Source organism: Sceloporus occidentalis, unplaced genomic scaffold (assembly GCF_023333645.1).
Source record: "Sceloporus occidentalis isolate IW3139 unplaced genomic scaffold, rSceOcc1.0.p SCAF_42, whole genome shotgun sequence".
Classification (NCBI taxonomy): domain Eukaryota; kingdom Metazoa; phylum Chordata; class Lepidosauria; order Squamata; family Phrynosomatidae; genus Sceloporus; species Sceloporus occidentalis.
Window position 1 is genome coordinate 6901774 of NW_028317022.1, and position 21931 is coordinate 6923704.

At 43.2% G+C, this 21931-nt stretch overlaps 2 protein-coding genes across 2 annotated transcripts in view; one reads left to right on the forward strand and one right to left on the reverse strand.

Moving 5' to 3' along the window:
- Positions 1 to 437: 437 nt before the first annotated feature.
- Positions 438 to 10031, reverse strand: LOC149289948 (protein YIPF4-like). Its single transcript, XM_089490168.1, has 6 exons — positions 9950 to 10031; positions 3274 to 3427; positions 2654 to 2825; positions 1751 to 1828; positions 824 to 937; positions 438 to 575 (listed from the first exon to the last, which is right to left on the reverse strand). Exons 1-6 carry the CDS (start codon positions 10029 to 10031, stop codon positions 438 to 440), a joined length of 738 nt encoding a protein of 245 aa, XP_089346294.1.
- A 4025-nt stretch (positions 10032 to 14056) lies between these two features.
- LOC149289949 (dual E2 ubiquitin-conjugating enzyme/E3 ubiquitin-protein ligase BIRC6-like) overlaps positions 14057 to 21931 on the forward strand; it is a 130276-nt gene continuing 122401 nt past the window's right edge. The window contains exon 1 of the mRNA XM_089490159.1: positions 14057 to 14252. Within this exon, the coding sequence (XP_089346285.1) occupies positions 14057 to 14252 (196 nt within the window). The remainder of the gene's footprint in view (positions 14253 to 21931) is intronic.

Consider the following 21931-nt stretch of genomic DNA (forward strand, 5'->3'; position numbering starts at 1 on the left):
TGCAATCAGATGCAATATATTAAAATACACCAATCGATTTTATTGGAACCATCTTTCACCAAGTTCATAAACAGAATACCAGAGCAGACCATCCAGAAACTCGATTTGTGAACAAACGGCTCGGCCTGTACCGGGTTGCGAATCTGTTCAATGATTTAGTGGAGATTTAAGAAAAACTGCATAACGTTTTCATAAAAATACAGAGCTTACATCGGTTTGCCGAGCGCTTCCATGCCACAGGAGGCTGTAACATATTGCATTTGATAGTAAACCCCTCAGAAAGGATTCTAGGAGTTAAATAATATGTACACATATACGTTTTATACAGACCCAGGGTTTGGGAGGAAGCCCTGCCGTAATAGACTCCCATCACCAAGCCATCCAGCATTCAACTTTATATCCATGTACCAATCGAACCGGGCATCTCAGAGGTACTGTCACACTCCAGTATACAAAGAAAGAAAGTAAATATACAACAAAAAAATGGGATAGATTAGGAGAGGCTTCTTCATCTTGAATTCTTCTCCAACTAACAAGGATGCGGCGCTGTAGGCAGCCCAGAAAACACCAAAGAGCTGGGAAGTAAAACAGTATTGAAAGTGTTAATTTCACACTTTAAGACAGGGCTCTCACAATAAAATGATTCAAATATGATGACATTTGAACGTTTTTGTCTACATGTGAGTTTGCAGGGAAGTTGTAAATTTCAACACCTTGATGTCACTAGGCATCATGAAAGAGCAATCCCAGTGACCTTCTCCTACCCAAACCAATATGCCTTTATATTGCAGTGTGGTTTGGTAAGCGCCACAGGATAACTTACTTTTATTACTGTAGAGACAACTTCAAAGGATCCAACAACTAGAAGTGCAGGGGCTATTACAATCAAAGGGAGCAAGGAGTATCCTATAACACCAAGTACCTGTCCATACGCCACCTGTAAAACAACAAAACCGATACTCAATATTAATACTATGACCGATGTTATGGTCGGCACGTTTAAAATATGAAAGTCCCCACAGACTTTTATTAAAGATACACACATAATGTATAGAACAATTGATACAATCCTATGCATGTTAAATTCTCATAGTCCGAAGGGTTAAACATCACCTCTAAAGGGCTGCAGAAGGCCAAGCCTTGAAGGTTTTCAGGACTGTCCGAGTTCTAAACCAAATGCCTTTTGAACAGTCTGCATTACAGTCATGAAAGTGACAAAACAGTAAAGAGAGCTGAAGACTTACTATTCCTTTTACACAACTGGAAACTCATATTTATAATTTATATGAAACTTAGTTGTTTAAGAGGAACTAAACCAAATTTGTTATTTTCAGTGTCAGTGGAGCAAGAGAAATACGGCTAGAACCTGATGACACCCCCCCTGCCCGAAATATCAGGCTTACTGCATGAACCTGGTGAAAGGAATATTGGAGTAGATGGCGACTCCTGACTACTAATTCAACACTATACTGCATTTTGCTCTTCCTTGCCCATTCCCCATTTATTGTAAAATTGACACATTACACAAAAAGAGTGATTTTGAAATATTTAATGTTTTTATGCTTATATCTGTTAATCTAAAAAATACATTTAACAAAAATGCATTATTAAACTGATTTTTTTTTAAATGAAAACACAAGCTATTTAAGTTAGTCCTTAAAGTAATCATATTGTTTCTGATAATGTGCTATGAAAGGGTAAGGGACGAATCACACATACAGCAAAAAAAGAGTAACCACATGCCACTTACTTCTCCACCAAGTACTCTAGCGAGCAGGAAGATTGTTAGTGATCCAAAGATCCAAATTGTGATGATCCAAGAAACAACCTGAGACAGCAAGATTTGTAATATAAATGATGAAGCAAAGAAACGGAACATTGGCCTACAGATATTACACAAACACACACAAGCATATATATTTGTGTGTGTATATGGTTTGGTAGAATTTCGAAATTACATTTGGAACGCTTACTTACTCAAAAGCTCTCAAAGGATACTTTTCTATGCAACATCTGAGGACACAATTCATATACTTGGTACTTCATGCATTTTAAAACAAATGCTAAGTTCAATTGAACTACCTTAACATTCCTAATTTATACCCAATGCAAGTTTCTAGTAGAGTGGAACAGAACATATATTAGCAATCTGCTACAATTAAAAAAGGGAGTTCTAATTTTCATTCAAGAAGACCACAGGGTAAATTTATCTTGGAGGCTACAGTTCCCCTATTAAGGGGAAGGAAAGATACGGACATCCTTTGTAGAGCAGGAACACAATCTCCATGTGGTATTGCAGAACATTAAAAAAGCACCAGAGTTATACTAGGGACTTTCGAAAAGTTTCTGCACTTTTTTAATATAAAATATTATAATAATATGTGCATCCTGCAGTTGGCTGTACGCTTGCCATTTATTGGCCACCTGCCTTAGCATTAGGGCCAATTTTTAATGCTGCTCAGGAGACCAAAATGCAAAGATGTGTTAAAATTCACCTTACTTTTGCAGGGAAACAATTACAAATATTCAAAGTACCCTCTGAAGGAAAGCACAGGGTGCAACAAGCAAATACGAGGCACTAAACAGTTAAAGCAATTATTTCAGTAGTTGTAAATAAAAGCATACAGAAAATTGTGATGTTCATCTGACTTACTTTGAACTGACCATACAATGAAATCATTGAAAAAAATAGAACAACGGCAAGGGGTCCCCAGAAGTCAGGGTTGTCTCGTACAACTTGTCTGTTGAATCCAAGAGATGGTATTGGCATGAGAACGCATCGTATTTTGTAGTAGATGTCCTTTAGGTCTATGTCCAGCTCTTCCCTTTTAAAAGAAAGCAAATGTCGTCCATCAACATACACTGTTAGTTTTGTATTCTTGTTGTATTTAAATTTGCTTTGAAGAGACAGAGAGCAACATTATACAAAATTACAAAGTAGGCAAGATTTTCAGGAATAAAACAATTAGTAACCCAACAGCCCTCTATAACTCCGGTGACATCAAAGCTTCTAGGGTCTGCAGAAGCTCCCAAATCCCCACATTTATAGATTGCCACCCAAAGCAATAGCTTAACAAACCTGCATCTAAAAATCACAAAGGCATTTCACACAAACATGCATAAAAGTAATACTATGATGAGAAATCAGAATATAATATTCGCCCACAGTAAGTGTTATGTACACAGTACGCCTCTGGGATATTAGATACCAGTGTGGCACGTGAGGGATAAAGTATTAGAAAGTACACTGCACACCCCAAAAAAACAACTTACAGGAGAGGTTTATTATCTTCAGGATCATTCTCTTCAACCTCCAGCAGCCAGCCGTATCCCCTCTGACGAAGAAACGTGGTGGCCGTGGATTCTTTAGAAAAATCTCCACGTAGATTTAATTTCACATCAGGGGATGCTATGGAGCCACTGAGATCTATGACAAATTCAAAATAAAATGGTCAAGTCATTGGGAGGGGTCATAAGAGATGAAAAAGTCAAGATAATGGTGCACGTCTGAATTCAAAAACGGCTTGTTTAGAGGATCTGTCTCCTCTAAACCTTCTGTGTTGTGCATACAATAATAAAGCAAATGCAATAGTTGGTCCACAGCAGAAAGCTGAATGCATCTGATGTGATATGTTGGCCTAATCTGGTACGTCAGTCGCACCAAGAGCTTTTTTGCCTTGTCTGTGACCCAATGATTAAATCAATGATTCATAAATTCATAGAGGTAATGGTGTTCATTATATATATAAAACTGGGTTGTTTAGCCCACTAAAGAACATATAGGAATTGTAACATAACAATTGGACTTACAGAGACAACAGGTAAGGAGGGCCCTGTTCAAACGAGTTTACAATCTAGAGATCATATCAGCAAGAACAGATCAGCTGTGCTGATGTGCTTAGTAAGTATACTTTGACATTGTAGTGCGTACAAGGACAGAGCTGTCAGCAGCTATGAGGAAATGAGGTGGGGAAAAAGGACCTGGCTGTATAGTTAAGGCTCCTCATATACACACATGGAGAGAAATGTCAACAACTAAATATGGAAAGTGTACCCTGCCCTAACTGCAAATACAGAAAACAAAGACATGTAAAATATGTAGAGTATTGGAAAGTATCGTTCAGACCTATTTACTCACAGAGAAAACCTATGATGCCATACAAACAGCAGGATGATGTCAAACATATATATACATATATATATATTATATTTAATATGGACAGATTTTGAGACATATACGATTTGTTTTGCATTCCAATTTCCCACTGTTTTGCTAATTCTAATACTCTTGATAAAGAGTAAAGTGATTTTCATAATCGATTAGTTAGCCGATTACTGTTTCGATTAATCGGATTAAAAAATAAATGTAAATTTTTCATTTATTTAAAATAACTGGATGTTAAAAAGGGCAGAATAAAAAAAACTTTGATAAAAATACATTTCTTGTTTTTATTTCCCAAACAGTTATGCACATCTGAGCCCAGGCTTGCCACACTGCCTCCCAGATATGCCACAATGCCCTCCCCACATATGCCTTATGTACCCTATATGCCTTATAGTAGAGGACTGCATTGGAAGGCGGGTCCCGCCAAAAAAACCTGCGGGTGGTCTTGCTGGTGGTCAGGCACTGTACCTGTGGGTCCTGGTAATCCCGCGCAGTGCCGCAAGGCTTCCTTCTCGCTCCTCCCTTACAGTGTCTCCTCTCTTGCTCTGCCCAGGAACAAAATGGAGTCACGGGATGTGACGTCACTTCCCGTGCCTCTGCCTTGTTCCTGGGCGGAGCAAGAGAAGAGACTCTGTGAGGAAGCAACTTGAGGGCAGCCTTGCGGGACTGCGCAGGAAATCTGCAGTTCAGGTAAGGAGGTGGGCGTGATTGGTCACAAATGTGGCGGGAGCCAGCGGGATTGGCCACAAATGTGGTGGGATCCGAACACCCACATTGCGGGAGCGGGCGGGATTGGGCAAAAAGTCTTACAATTTACACTTTCATCTCTTTATCACAATGGCATTTCTCTATTCACCTTCTTATTTTACTGACATAATAATAAAAGCTACAAGAACCCAAACACAGTGTTTCTCAAACCCCTTCAATCCCAGGGGTTTTTGGTACCTCAAAGCCAAGAGCAATTTTGCCATTTTTGGGGTATGTCGGTTTAGCGATTATTCTCTGTTCCTGTGAATAGTGTACCCATGTAAACTATATATTGTTTTTTCAAGGAGAGATAGAGCTTTCGTTTGATACCATAGTTGGATGATTAGCTGAAAATTTAGAATGAGAAATTTAGTAAAAACTATCGAAGATTAGAAAAATAAACAAATTTTTTTTTTTACATTTTCCCTCTGAATCCTCACAAAATTAGGTAAAGTGATGGAAAATCCCCTCCAAGTTTATCAATTCAGGTGTCCTGATTTCAGAAATACCTAATTTATATAGATTTTCCAGACTTTCCCAGCACCAGGGAGCATACTATTAGGTGTACAATTTTGTATAATTTTTATGCCTATGGCTTAACGGGTTTGGGGGTTGTGAACGCGGGCAGGAGGGTTATACTGGCTAGATGTTATGCTAGGGCAATGGGATGTAAGGTGTTTAAGATTTTTTTTATCATCTTTTTTTATATATTTTTTTTTCATTTTTTTATTTACATTTTTTTAAATTTTTTATATATATTTTTTTTTTTTTTTTTTACACAGTAATGGTAAGAGGTCCTCCTAGGGACCTCCTGAACATGCCAGTGATGTCACAGTGACATCACAGCTCACATTATAATTTTTTTAGTATTATTTATATTATTATTTTAATGATTTATTTAATATTATTTTTAAATCACTAACCGGTTTTTTTTTCCAGCTTTTCTGTTACAGAACGGGAGGGGGAGTGAGAGAGATGGTTTCTCACTCCCCTCCCCGCGATCCCCCTGCACCGATCACACTGTGACCTCTATGCAGGTCTTCACAGACCTGCATAGAGATCGTAGCGTCACTGTGCTGTCAAACGACAGCCTGGTCTCCCGTGCAGCGGCAGGGATGTGTCCCTGACGCTGCACGAAGGGCTGGACGTACCGGGACGTCCATAGGGGTTTCTTTGTGGGCGTTTTTTGGACGTCCCGGTACGTCTATAGGGGAACGAAGGGGTTAATACAAAGTTATTAGTAAATATTAATTCATATATTACCTAGCTTTCATATTTAATAAAAACTATGAGAAAATAGCCTTGTTTATGTTTTCTTTTATTTACCAAACTGCCCCAGTTATGCACATCTGACCCCCAGCTTGCCACTCTGCCCCCAGATATGCCTTATACCTCCTATATGCCAGAGATTCCACTGTGCCCCCTGATATACATTTTGCCCCGATATGTCTTATACTCCTTATATGCCAGTGAAATGCAACTGAGCCCCCTGATATACCTTTTACCCCCAGATATGTCTTATGCCCCCTTGATATGCCTAATATCGATATGCCTTATACCCCCTATATGCCACTGTGCCCCCTGATATGCCTTTAACTTCCAATATGCCACTCGCCCCCATTTATGCCTTATACCTCCCTATATGCCACTGTGCACCCTGATATGCCACTATAACTCACCCATACACCACTCTGCCTCCTCCCCCCTCCCCATACACCACTCTGCCTCTCTCCCCCCCTCCCCATACACCACTCTGCCTCCTTGCCCCCTCCCCATACACCACTCTGCCTCCGTGCCCCCTCCCCATACACCACTCTGCCTCCGTGCCCCCTCCCCCTACACCACTCTGCCTCCGTGCCCCCTCCCCCTACACCACTCTGCCTCCTTGCCCCCTCCCCATACACCACTCTGCCTCCCTCCCCCTCCCATATACCACTCTGCCTCCTGTCAGCAACGGAGGTTCACAAGACACCAGGGAGTCGGGTAGAGAGGCAGATGGGTGCCCCCCCCCCCCTCATACACCGCTCTGCCTCTCTCCCGACTCCCTGGTGTTTTGTGAACCTCCGTTGCTGACAGGCACTTTCAATGCAGCTTCATAGAAGCGAAAGTGAAGGGGAGTAACGGAGGCTGTCTGTGTACATCGTGCAGACCCCCACCAGCTGACAGAGAGGATGATCCTCTGCAAGAGACCTCGATTCTCTGTCAGCCGGTGGGGGTCTGCGCGATGCGCAGACAGCCTCCGTTACTCCCCTTCACTTCCGCTGGGGCTTCTACATCATGTGATGCTGCCACTGCATCGTAGGAGCGGAAGTGGAGGGGAGAGGCGGAAGCTGTCTGTGCGCATCGCACGGACACCCACCGGCTGACAGCGAGGGGAATCCAGGTCCCCTGCAGCGTTGGGGGGGGTATGGATTCTAGTGTTATAATCCGATCTCTGTTTGAGGTTGGGTTATATAAGGAGGAGTTTTTCAGAGCATCTGCTCTGATAAAAACTCTTTTTATAATTGATAAACGATTCGATTAATCAATAATGAAAATCGTTGTCAACGATTTTCATTATCGATTTTATTGATTAGTTGTTGCAGCCCTAGTCCTGACCTTCTTGCAGTGGCAGGGACACATCCCTGTTGCTACACTGGAGATCATCCTGGACTCCCCCCGTCAGCAGAAGCCAGTGCAAGCGTCGGAAAGCCGTTACAGTTTAAAATGCCCGGGCATTCCCTTCCGGGAAGCGTTGCTGCTGACGTCACCATTAAGGTCATCGGAGGACAGGATATCCCCTTCAGGGTCTATCTAGACCCTGCTGGGATATCCGATCACTCCGATTAGGCACAGATCACAGACACTGTGATCCCCAATCCAAGTCTATGAGGACTTGCATGCAGAGCACAGTGTGATCAGTGTAGGGGATCGCAGGGAGGAGAGTGAGAAACATGGTTCCTTGCGATCCTTCTCACAAGCTGAAAAAACAAAACAAACCAAAATTGGAAAAAAAAAGTGTGATTTTTTTTTTAACAATAAAAAAAAAAAAATCACTCAAATAATACAATTAAAAACAAACAATTAAGTGAGCTAAGTGATGTCATATATATTGGTGGCCAAATAGCTGCATGAAGAGTGCCCAAATACTCCTGATACGATAGTCTGGGTTGTCTGCTTTACAGAAATATATTCTTTCGTGGGAATTTTTGGTTTATTTGTTTAAAATTAGAGTTGCAATCCCATCATACCTAAGGTAAAAATTCTACGAATAATGTACACCTTATAGTATGTTCCCTATAAGTGCTGGGAAAGTATATTAAATATATTAAATATTAGGCTTTTTTTCAAATTACAAAATTTCTCATCCTAAATTTACAGCTCATCATCTAATTATGGTATCAAAAGAAAGCTTTATCGCTCCTTGAAAAAAAAAACAAAAAAAAAACATAGTTTACATGGGTTCACTATTTGCAGGAAAAGGGAATAATCGCTGAACCGACATACCGCAAAAATGGCAAAATTGCTCTGGGACTTGAGGTACCAAAAACTTCTACGACTGAGGGGTTAAACATAAGATTTCCACAGTTATCTAAAGAGATTTAAGTGCAGCTTACTTAACGCGCCTTCTCTCAGCGGGCAAGTCGCTGACAGTTTGGGCACCTGCAGCGTCTGCCGGAGACTGGGTCTGCCTACTGGGACAGAGAGAAGGCACACCGCGGGAAGCAATCGTTGGGAGGGAAGCTACTTTTTGCAAGGTTTGCTTAATCGCTTCCTAAAAATAAATAAAATGGGGAAAAAAAGTTCACGACTTTCCCAGTGTGACTTACAAGCGGAGTTTCCTGGTCAGACATTGAACATTAAGGGGTAATATTGTTACTGTCACAAATAAAGGTCCGAAAGACCTTGCAGCTTTGCTTCCAGCAAAAGAACATAGGTAAGCGAGTACTTTCATGGAATAAAGAATAAAGTTACTATTTATGAGACAAATATTACCGATAAATATAGAAAAGTATAATGGGAGTTTTCCTTAAAGACTAAAGAAGCAATATTATTTTTCAACATAAACTTGAAATGGACACGTTATAAAAGTAATACTCAATATTGCTTTTACAAAAGAATAGTAACAGAACACTAAATCTCAGCAATAGACATCGGCGGCACATCCTCATCCCTTCAGGCCTGTCATGGTAAGGAAAGTAATAAAAGATAAGTGAAACTAGAATAGGGGGCATAGAGGGCACTGGCAAAACCAGTAAATCCCCGTAACGTGCTCCAAATAGCTTCTCTAGCCCCATAGAAGTGATAGTGGGCCAGACGCGGACATCTATGCTGGGGGGATAGAGAACAAATGCAATCTGGAACAAAAGTACATAACTGAAATAACGGAGAAAAATAGCGCGTAAACAATACCATAAATGTGCAGAAATGAGGCAAGCGGTGACATGCTGATAAAAAACCCTTCCAACAGGCATTGCTACGGAAACTCGGTGAGATTATCCAAATTAGATATTTTTAAAGTTCTCTTTTCTTTCACATTTGCGGCATCATATACCATCTCTATGATGGAAACACCAAATGTCTGCACCTAAATATATTCCTGATATATTAGAGATATATATATATATATATATCTCTAAGCTCATCTGAGCAGGGCCCTCCTTACCTGTTTCTGTAAGCCATATTGTTAGGCTATATACTACTTGTTATGTCCTGTCTACCCATTGTACAGCGCTACAGAATATGATGGCACTATACAAAACAATAAAAATAGTAGTAACTCCTGGCTACTGTGGCAGGTGAATGGTTAATTAACACACTGTTTGCTGAAGAGAAAGGGGGTTATGTGTAAGGAGCAACTCCAGGTAAACTGGAGAAAGTGGGGCAATCACCATAGCAGCCAAAGAAAAGTTCCTGCTGTGTGCTTCTCTCTGAGCACTTTACCCCTCAATGGTTCTTTACACATAGCCTCCACGGTGCTCCAGACACTTATATCTAAGTAGTGACACAATAATAAAGAAGCAAGAGATCCCGGTTCCCCTGGCCTATATGCCTCACCCTCCGCCTCGTTGGAGGACACAAAGGTGAAGTCTCCCGGGGGGCTGTTGTGGGGGTGTAACGCAGGGCCCGGCGGCTGCATCTTCCTGCTTGCAGTGGAGGTGCTAATGATGTTGACGACGACAGTGACGTCGCCAGGTCGTTCACAACTCGCGACGTGGGATGGAGAGTTATAAACGCCAGAGACAACAATATCTACGACCAGGAAACCGTTCACATAACTATATGATAGCGGCCATTTGTGCGGAGACCACACTCAATCAGCTTGTAAGGAAACTGGCTTCGCCAAAATGGGTCTCCCAAAGTAAACAATGAGGTTAGCATTGCACTCTAGCGTTTAAAGCTCCACGGCGTATCCAATACGTATCCCCTCCGCCCTTATTTGTTGACATCAAAATCCAAGATATTATCTTCCAGGATTTGGGACTCGGATTCGAATTGGTCTTAAAATTACCCAGAATCCGTTCAATCCGCAACTACGGTTGAAAATTCGTACTATGAGATCACGCTTATTTTTTGTTAGTACTGATAAAGCTTGGATTCGAAAGAAAAAAAAAAGACAGACTGACATATGCCAATAATAACATAGTGGGGTACTGCAGTTTTATTAATATCTTCTTCCCGCTTAAACTAGAGACCCCAGAATAGCATTTACTGTGTTATTATTTGCAGTGTGTTGTTGGTTTTTGTTATTTACATTGTTTAACTTTTTTACACAAAATTAAAATTAATCATGCATATTCTCTGTCATGCATATTCTTTTGCGGGTGCCCCACAGGAACTGGCGGGATACTGGCCTCAAACATAAATGTAGTCTGAGTAGAAACAATCTTTGAATTTTCAAGGAAACGCTGCTACGATGTGTTTTGAAAAATGTCATTGCAATACCATAGGCCTGCACTCATTCCCAGATCTTATTGTCCAACTTGCCTCTCCTACTGTGTTAGCGATGGGATGCTGGGCAAAGTTTCACTCATTGGTATCTCTGAAAGTCAAGGAGCCCAACCTTACCACCAATTGCCCTGTATAGCTGTTTCCTGGATTGAGTCTCACCTCCCAGTTCCAGGCTTGACATTGTGCGCACTTGAGCTATGGGCTCCATATTTTTTCAAAAAGTCCCTCCCGAATGAGACAGACACCATTATGATGGCCGAGGATAAGGAAGATCTGGAAGAGCAATGCTAGCAGTAAGCAGCAGCTTTCATCTAACGGATGGGAGCTCATCCTCACAAAAGGGCCAGATTAGAAGAGAAGGGCAATCTGTAACCCATAACCTCTATTATGAGCCGGAACAACCATTCCCACACTGGGCAGGACCACCACATGTGTACCACGTCCCCCTTTCATCACATCCTCTGCAACACTGAGGACGTGCAGTCCTAAACATTGCTGCCAAACGGCTGTCGTTAGGTACCATCTAGTTACAATTTTTTTACTTTGATGTGCAATGGGTTACCCCTCATGTTCTCCTCCGCCTCATACCATTGCTGTAAGGGGAACTCCCTGTCTAAGTCTACCTCCCATGCTCTCGCGTGTGTGAGTTTCTTCCCATAGAATCTAGTACTGATAAGGTTATAGCAAATTGAGAAGGCTTTGTTATTTTCTGGAGCCGTCTCACACAAACCCAAAATCGGGGCGGGGTGCACCTTTCAATTGGCATCATAACCTCTGTGTGACAGGGCCAATCTTATTTGCAAGTATTTATAAAGTTCTTTGTCAGGAAGTCCGCGCTTCAAATTGAGTTCCTCAAAGTACGTCAAGGAACTCCCCTAAAAGAGCTGACCTAACTCCTTCAACCAACGCTCTCCCCAATTCCCAAGGGGGGGCAGCAAAAAACCTGGAGAAGCGAGGACCACCAGGACGTCATCCGCAAACAGTCCCAATTAAATGTCTCTCCCTCCCGCAACAGGAAATCCCCTAATCATAGGATGAGCTCTCACCTGGGACTCCAGGGGCTCGAGTGCCAAAAGATATGGCAGAGGTGATAATGGCCACCCTGGCGGGCCCCATTGGTAATACTGAAAGGTGAAGAGCAGTACCCCAAGAAGTAAACGCTCTACGAGGCGTTGGTGTACACTGCTATAATAGAGGACACTAGCGCCTGTGAAATACCAAATCTTTGTAAGAATCCCCAATATAAAAAAGACGCCAGAAGGAGACTCCCATATGATGTTGAGAAACATAAGGAGGTTGTCACTAGGTTGTGTCCCCAACATGAACCCCACCTGATTAGGGTGTAACAAGGATGTTAGTAAGGGGACCAGTCTATTTGCCAACACCTTTGCACAGATCTCAGTGTCTCCATTGGCAAGAAATGCAATGGGAAAATTCCTGAAATAGCATCTTGGAACCTTTGAGTAAGCAAAATGTGTTTCTGGGGCATGATAGTCTCGGCTCCAACTTTTGTTGCCTCCTCTACAAGGAGTTGTCGCTTATCAGGGGAATTTAGCCTCTTAACGTAATTAGAGAATATCCCACACACCTCCCTCTCCCAACCGCACAAGGTATTACAAAATTCTGCATTGCCTGAAGGTGATACGTGAGTATGACAAACAATAACAAGTGAATCCATATAATAAACAACACGTACAGCTCCTGTAAGATGACCCATCAGAGCTGTATGTATGCCCAAATAATTTTGATTTGGGCTAAGGGGGTGGACAAAGTCTGCTGAATTATAGCTAGCAAGAGAGAAAAGCTGTACTCTGGAGTCCCTGGAAATTATATAGGGCCCCTGGCCTAGTCAACATACCTTGTTAACTATTATGCAGCATTTCATCTTTTTTATCTGTGTGAGTCTCAGGTTATTGTGGAATAGATTGAGTTTCAAAAGTCGCAAGAGCAGCTCGATGCCACCCTTATAGCGCCCAGTGCCATCCAAAATAAACTCAGAGTAAGGAGTTACCGATTGCATACCAAGTTATAATGAGCCTAAAGGTAAAAGTGGAGGTCCTGCAGAAATCCATGAAGTCTTGGATAAAACTCTTAGGCACCCTACAATGCTCGAGGAAGCCATCAGTCCTCTGGTGTTTGAAAGGCCTGCTCACATGGACACCAGAAGCCAAAGCTTTGCCCGTCACGATATCAACTTTGAACCAAATTTAGAAACATTTCAGTTTTTAATAGTGACTAGCCTGACAATTAGTAATGAATAAATTAGTAAACTAATGTATTTGTAGGCTATTTTCCATTTCTCTGGTCCACAAAAAATTAAGACTGGTATAGAAATGCCAATGAAATTTCTGTTATGTATTTTGTAGATGGTACAAAGGTATGCAATAGTGGTGGAATGTACTAAAGGACTAATGATGTAAGTTTATTAGAAGAATGATGCAGAGCATGCGAGGAGCAGTTCCATGCTGATAAATGTAAAGTAATGTACTTGGAACATAAAAATCCAAATGGAAAATACAGTGCTAGGGTACTGCAGAAGCAACATCTGCGAAGAACTTGGGAATGATTATTCCTAAGGGCTTTAAAGTAAGCAGACAACGCAAAAAAGAGTTGGAAAGACATTAGTGAGCAGAATTAACAGAGAGAGACTAGATGAACTGAACATTTCTTTTCTGCAGTCAAATTGTATAACTTTATTGGCATAGCTTTACAGCTAAAACAAAATGTCTTCATGCCATTCCAAAAACCTGGTCATTTTTGGTTAGGTTTACAATAATCAAGTAAAAACACCCTGCAAGCAAAGGTGATAAATCGTCCATCCCCAGAAAATACTATGTTGTCAGTTATTACTTGTCAATAAAGTTGTTCTATATATTTTTAAAAAAGTGCGTAATTCCTCACTCTGCCTTTCACGTACACGTACAGGGGTTGTCGTCACGCGTTCGCAGCTCCGTCACTTCCGGTGTTCCTCCTCCTGTCCGTGCGGCTTCCTGGCTGCTACCCCGGATGGTGTATAGCGGTATCGGTGCTGCTACGGCTGCTGCTCTCTTGTCACCTGACGCAGCGGCCAGCGGCCTTTATTCTCCCCAAGTTCCTTCGCCGGAATCTTCCATTTCCTGTCCTTGTAGCGCTATTTCACAGCCCCATTTTTCTCCTCCTGCAGCCGGCCTCCCCGCCCCGGTATCCCGCCTGGAGGGGGCCCTGCTCCCGAAAATGGCGGTGGGGGCCGCGGCGGGCGCCTCCGAGTGGTTGGTTATGAGGGACGGCTGTCTACGTTGCGATGAGCAGGGAGTCACCAGCTTGTCTTATCATCCGGCGCTCAACGCCATTCTGGCTGTCACCAGCCGGGGGTGCATCAAAGTGATAGACGGCACGTCAGGAACCATCCTACAGTCGTCCGCCGTGCACGGTGAGTGATACCGGAGACATGTTTAATGCACCAGGAGCCGTATACAACACCGATTACATGATATGATGTGCAGATATCCCTCCTCTCTGCGTACTGCACACATATGTACACGTCACTGTCATCCTCCTTACAGTAGCTCCTGTTATCTATACGCAGGTATGTTAAGTTGCTGAGAGTGACTCTGACATTCTTAGTCTCCAGCATTGTTGACACCCAGGGGTAATTAGAGTTACCTTGCCTGTTGCAGCAGGCATGATTCTATGACACTGGCATGTCTTGGGTGGTGGGCATAGTTCTGTATCGCTGTGCAGTTTGCATGTGGCACACATGTTGGATGCTGGCTTCCCCTGTGGGCAGGCACAGTGCATCCATGGCTATGTTGCACCAAGGAAAAATCATAAAAATATGAACATTTTATTAGCGTTCATATGTTAGAAACACATCCGTGTGTGCGTGATGCATACTTACTTGTTGCTTGATTGTTGTTTGGGTATCGTACCCATTACTAAAAATATACCTGGGCCGGATAAAAGAATGCTCTTACATTAATGGTTATTAAAAGCTAATATTAACTGGGTTGCAATATACAGAGCACATCTCTTAACCTCTCCATATAATTAATTTGTTTCTGACACTGGTAGTTGTGTCCATACTAAGATTAGTAGGTAAAATGAATATTTTAGCTCTCCCAAGCATCTTGGCTGCTGCGTGCAATGTATTTTCGAGACGTCTAAATAGCGCTCGTCAGTTTATGAATCCGATATGGTGAGTGTTGTGCAAAATGATCTTGTCACCATAGCAACCAACATAATGGTCCCATCAGCAGATACATTTCATTTGTTGCTATGGCGATAAAACCACATTTCAAGTGGTCCTTATTACACCACTGCTGCAGACCAGAATTTCTGTATTTAGGCTCTTATATTTCATGTTTTAAATACATATTAAATAGTCCAATTGACCATTTTGTGGCTTGGCTAATGGCCTTGTCTATCTTGTTAATGAAGAGCTGTATCTGTTTTCTTTAAGTATTGTGTGAAGCTTAAGCATACGTTATGTTTTTATACATATCTGTGTGTTTCCACTCGCATTCATACATGTAACCCCTAGGGTAGGAAGACACGCCTTGTGGCTAGGGGGTAACTTCATACTCCTGTTGACCTCTATCATTAATATAAGAACTTAGAGTTTCACTGGGGGGCATCACCTTTATGTCTGTAAGGTCATTAGAAAACATCAGATTCATATTACACAGACGTATATATGTTCACACACCCCATGTACACACAGTTGTAGTTGGGTAGAGTAATACCCTGAGCGCTCATTTTCTTTTTTGAATCTTGTTTGCAGAATTTTCAGAACCTTTGACCCAATTGCTTGGGCTTTAGGAATAAACATGGTCGGAGTTAGGTCTTTGAAATATTGAGTTTTAGGTATTCAGGAGATTGAGGTGTTGTTAATATGTATTAGTATAGAGCCCCATATGTATGGAGAGGTAGATTAGAGTGTTGTCAGCGTAGAGTAGCCAGTAGAGTCTTATTTTTTGAGGAAGAGTTTTGGGGTATTCTAATGTAGAGTAGTGGAGAAGAACAGCTGCTAGAAAACAAGATACTACGTTAGCGACCTACAAGGTACGGTTCAACGTAGAAACATAGAATTTGATGACCTATCTCTTCTGCCCATTTTTCTTTCTGTAAAGACTCAAACCTTATCCTGAATCTAAGACAAGACCAAGGACTAACATTACACACCTATCCCATGCATGTTTAAATTCTTTCACTTCTATGGGAGAGACTTTTCCACTTACCTACCACCGTCTCGTTAAAGTAGACATTTCTCCTCCTTTGAAATCGCCCTTAGTCTTGCCTCATATTTTTTCCCTGCAAAGGAATACCGTTTTGGAAGCCCTCCTCTGAACTCTAGAATGTCGATATTTTGATCCAAGAGATAAGTGGAGAATGTGTAAATGAAGGGATCAGCTGTGTGAAGAAGTGGACTTTAGTTTTAGCAGTAAGTAAAGCATGTGCCTCCTTGGGCAGTTTCTGTGGTTTAATTGAAGTTCTAGGTGTCGACTGGCTGGCCCCGTTTAGAGGCTGATAGAGTGGCGGTGGGCAGACGAGCTAGCGGGTTTGACCAAAATAGAGATTTTGGTTAGGATGGATCTGATGAGTGAGAGAAAAGAAGGTTATAATGTTTCAGCGGCAACAAGGAGATTGAAGAGATGAATATCTTTCAGGGTCATTGGGATTGGAAGATAAAAGGTTTGTAGACACTCAGTGTGCAGAAGTATCAGGATGTTGTAGAGATGGCATTAATTTTATTGAAAAATGGTTACCGGTTTCTAGGGCGATGAAGGTGTTTGACCAGTTGGGTCCTATTATTAAAAAAAAAAAAAAGTGGGAAAAAAAAATGAAAATGTAGAAATTACATTCGGGCCCAGTAGTTAATAGCAGGTAGTCTCCTGATCATTTCTCACACTTAGATACAATACAATGTAACAGGCTTTCCTTTTCATTGAACTATTACTACCTGTGGGTTTCTGTTTTGTTGCCGTGTGGAAGCTGTCATCTTTCTCCTAAATCACGTGTTTTTGACTGATGCCTCACGATAAGATGTGTGCTAATAGCTTCGTGGCGGAAACGCTGTGAAACTCTACTATAATGTCCTGCTTTACCATAGGTATCTAAGGATGTCATGGAGGTAAAATCGCCAGATGTGATGGCAGAAAAATCACAATTATCTAAAACCTCCTCAATGATCTGACTATTAGCAGCCAATAAAAAAAACAAAAAACTGGTGTAAATAGAGGATTATAATGCAGGGTTTATACAAGAGATGGTGAGATCTTTGGGACTGAGTTGGAGAGTCCAAGACTGTTGTTTTTGTGTGAGGGTTTTACAGGTTTCTCATTTCATGCCTGATTTGTACACTTTCATCGTTTTAAACCTATTTCCAGGTCAGCTTAAGACATGATTTATTAAATATACAGTGAATGTAATAATTGTGTTCTAGCCAGAGTGGCATATAGGTGTATAAGGCAATTCTGGAGGCAGAGTGGCACATAGGGGGTCAAAAGGCATATCATGGGGCATAGTGGGTTAAAAGGCATATCATGGGGCACAATGGCATTTAGAGGGTATAAGGCATTTCTGGGGCAGAGTGGCAAGCCTGGGGGAAGATGTGCACAACTGGGGGGGCAGGTTGAAAAAAAGGAAATAAAAACAAAATATTTTTCTCAATCATAGCTTTTATTAACAAACAATTGTTCACATAGTTTACATGAATTAACATTTACTGGTAAAACTATTTTCCTATAGGGTCGTCTTATATTCAGGCTTTTTCTTTTTTTCATAAATTAATATTCAGATTTTGGGGGGTCATCTTATAATCAGGGTCGTCTTATAATCGAGCAAATACGGTATTAATTTAGAAAAAAAGAAAAGGCCTGAATATAAGACGACCCAATAGGAAAAAAGTTTTACTAGTAAATGTTAATTCATGTAAACTATTTTTTTTTAAAAAATAAAAGCTATGATTGAGAAAAATATTTTGTTTCTATTTCTTTTCAATTTTCCAACCTGCCCCCCAGTTATGCACATCTCTCCCCAGGCTTGCCACTCTGGCTCAGTAATGCCTTATACCCTCTATATGTCACTGTGCCCCATCATATGCCTTTTGATCCCCCATGTGCCACTCTGCCTCCAGAAATGCCTTATACCCCTATATGCCACTCTGGCATTTAGGGGGTTAAAAGGCATATTATGGGGCAGAGTTGCATGTAGGGAGGTATAAGGTATTTCTGGAGGCAGAGTGGCATTAAGGGGGTTAAAAGGCATACCATAGAGCACTATCCCAACAGAAATGCCTTATGCCCCCCATTTAACACCCCCCCCCCCCAAACTTACAGGTGGTTCCGACTCCTTGGTGTGTAGTCTGGGCAGCTGGCAGACATCCACGTGATTCGCGTAGGCAGCTTACGCTGCAGCCGGAAGGAGGTGCCGTTAGCAGCGGGGGTTTTCTGTGTCCATCGCGCATACATCCTCTTGCTGCGGGGAACCCACCTCTCTGACAGCCAGGGAAGGTCTGCGCGATGGATGCAGACAACCCCCGCTGCTAATGGCACCTCCTTCCGGCTGCAGCGGAAGTTGCCTATGCGAATTGCGAACTATATACAGCTGCCCGCTTCCCCGGCTACACACCAGGGAGTTGGAAGCACTAGCAGCGGAGGTTACCAGACAGGAGGATCCAGGTCCCCTGCAGCGCTGCGGGGATCTGGATCTTAGTCTCATAGTCAGACCTCTGTTTGAGGTCTGATTATTAGATGACCCCGATTATAAGACGAGGGGTATTTTTCAGAGCATTTGCTCTGGGGAAAAAAACCTTGTCTTTTAATCGCGCAAATACAGTATTTATTACTCATAGTGTGCTTTGATTTTATTTTAGATCACAGGCGTGTATTAATGTTGGGGTTGGCTGTTCATTATCATTGTTCCGCCCTATAAAGTAATTATCTATAAGTGACACAGCCATGTGATGAAGTATACTAGCGAACCTTTTAGAGTAAATAATCTTAACAATTTACTTTAGGAAAACGACATAATAAAGAGTGTCCTGTAATGTTTTCTAGAAATGAAATATATATTTAGATTTGATATTTTTGGTACAGATGCATTCTGAAGGCGCCTTTCCTATGGAGTACCACACTACTAACATGAACGGATGCAACAAGCATAGGGCAGGAGGATATCAAATACCGTATTGGCTCGGATATAGGCCGCACCCGAATATAGGCCGCACCCTTAAAGTTAGGTGCTTTTTTAATGAAAAAAGTTTGCCCCCCCCGAGATATGCTGCCACGAAGATGTACCCCCCCCGAGATATGCTGCCACGAAGATGTACCCCCGAGATATGCTGCCACTCTACCCCCCCGAGATATGCTGCCACTCTACCCCCCCGAGATATGCTGCCACTCTACCCCCCCGAGATATGCTGCCACTCTACCCCCCCGAGATATGCTGCCACTCTACCCCCCCGAGATATGCTGCCACTCTACCCCCCGAGATATGCTGCCACTCTACCCCCCCGAGATATGCTGCCACTCTACCCCCCCGAGATATGCTGCCGCTCTACCCCCCCGAGATATGCTGCCGCTCTACCCCCCCGAGATATGCTGCCGCTCTACCCCCCGAGATATGCTGCCGCTCTACCCCCCCGAGATATGCTGCCGCTCTACCCCCCCGAGATATGCTGCCGCTCTACCCCCCCGAGATATGCTGCCGCTCTACCCCCCCGAGATATGCTGCCGCTCTACCCCCCCGAGATATGCTGCCGCTCTACCCCCCCGAGATATGCTGCCGCTCTACCCCCCCGAGATATGCTGCCGCTCTACCCCCCCGAGATATGCTGCCGCTCTACCCCCCCGAGATATGCTGCCGCTCTACCCCCCCGAGATATGCTGCCGCTCTACCCCCCCGAGATATGCTGCCGCTCTACCCCCCCGAGATATGCTGCCGCTCTACCCCCCCGAGATATGCTGCCGCTCTAACCCCCCCCGAGATATGCTGCCGCTCTACCCCCCCCGAGATATGCTGCCGCTCTACCCCCCCCGAGATATGCTGCCGCTCTACCCCCCCCCGAGATATGCTGCCGCTCTACCCCCCCCCGAGATATGCTGCCGCTCTACCCCCCCCCGAGATATGCTGCCGCTCTACCCCCCCCGAGATATGCTGCCGCTCTACCCCCCCCCCGAGATATGCTGCCGCTCTACCCCCCCCCCCCGAGATATGCTGCCGCTCTACCCCCCCCCGAGATATGCTGCCGCTCTACCCCCCCCCGAGATATGCTGCCACTCTACCCCCCCCGAAATATGCTGCCACTCTACCCCCCCCCCCCGAGATATGCTGCCACTCTACCCCCCCCCCACCGAGATGTCGTCCCCCACCAGACTTACTGGTGCAGACTCCACGGGGTCTTGCGGGGCCGGCGGGGGACATCTACACATAACACATATTCAACTTCCGGTGCCGGCACTTCCGCCGTGGGAAGTACCGGCAAGGAAGATTGTTCGCGCAGACGTTCACCGGCAGCGGCGATGCGAGCAGAAACAACCTCCGCTGCCGGCACGTCTGCAAGATGTGCTTTAAAAATCTCCCTTGCCGGGACTCCCCCCGTGGGAATTCCCGGCAAGGGAGGTTGTTAAAGCACATCGTGCAGACGTGCCGGCAGCGGAGGCTGTTTACGCGCATCGCCGCTGTCGGTGAATGTCTGCGCGATGCGCTTAGACAACCTCCCGTGCCGGCACTCCCCCCGTGGGAAGTGCTGGCAGGGGAAGCTGTCTGAGCACATCCGAGAGTAGGATACGGGTCCCCTGCACCGCTGCGGGGGATCTGGATCCTAACCCCGCTGCCTGCCCGTCGGGCACTAGACCCCGAATATAGGCCGCACCCCCACTTTAAAGACTTAAAGTGGGGGGGGAAAGTGCAGCCTATATTCGAGCCAATACGGTATATACTTATATATTTTTTTCATCAAATTTGGATGTCTTTGTTTTGTTATGTTTTACTGATGGCCGTTTATCCATTTGTGATTGTTTTAGTATCATGCTTTTGCGAATACCTACGCTTCTAGCAGATTGTTAGACTTTACGTTATAAAGTATATAATGTGCATATGGAAAAGGAAACATTAGAAACAATTTGACTTAACTTCCAATAGAGTAACATTTCCTTACATTATATCTAAACCTCTGACCCTCTAGTTCTAGCTTAATGACCTCTTGTTCCGCCTTCCAAATAAGCTTACCATCTGTACTTTGTTAAACCCCATTAAGTATTTAAATGTTTTTCACATCTCCCCTTTCTTCTTTCCACCAAGCTATACTTATTGAGTCTTTTATGACATTTTTATCCTGAAAACCATTCACCATTTTGGTAGATCTCCTCTGAACTTTCTCCAAAGTGTCTATCCTTCTGGAGATGAGGTCTCCACAATACTCTAGGTGAGGCCTGAGGGATCTGTAAAGCGGCAGAACCACCTCCCTCTTCCTGCTATTAACGTCTCTCGCCATACAACCCAGCGCCCTACTCCCTTTTCTGACATTTTATTGCGTTTCTTGGTTACCTCAGAAATAATGGCGCTTCTTTGTTAATCCTACCAGTGTATTCATCTAAAGTGATTTTCTTTGATAGCTGCATGAACTGCATAGCAATTTAGGGTAAGTGGCTTTTGGCCAGCAAAACATCTAATTAGTATGTATGCGAGAGATGCTATACTCCATGAAGTCAAACATATTTCCTGCAAAGGCAGCCCTGGGGGGGAAAATGGGATCCTTCTTATTGTTTTAAATGCTGTTGACTCCTAAGCATTCGAAAAGGCATTGCCTTCAAGCAGACAAGTACAACAACAAAAAAAGACTTTCTGTATACTTTATAGTGAAGGAACCATTCTAGTTCTTAAAGATTAATATATTTACAGGTCTGTTTAATAGTATAGCAATTATAAGCATAAGAGACGTACATTCAAATTACCGGGTTGCTGCTTGAATGACAATAAGTACCCAAAACAAAGCAATAATTCAGCGCCTACCTAGTGAATACTATTCAAAAACACCTCCATAAAGGCATAAACCCCCAGTTTTCATCACATTGTATGGCCAAATGTTGCTTAGCCCTCCACTGTGTC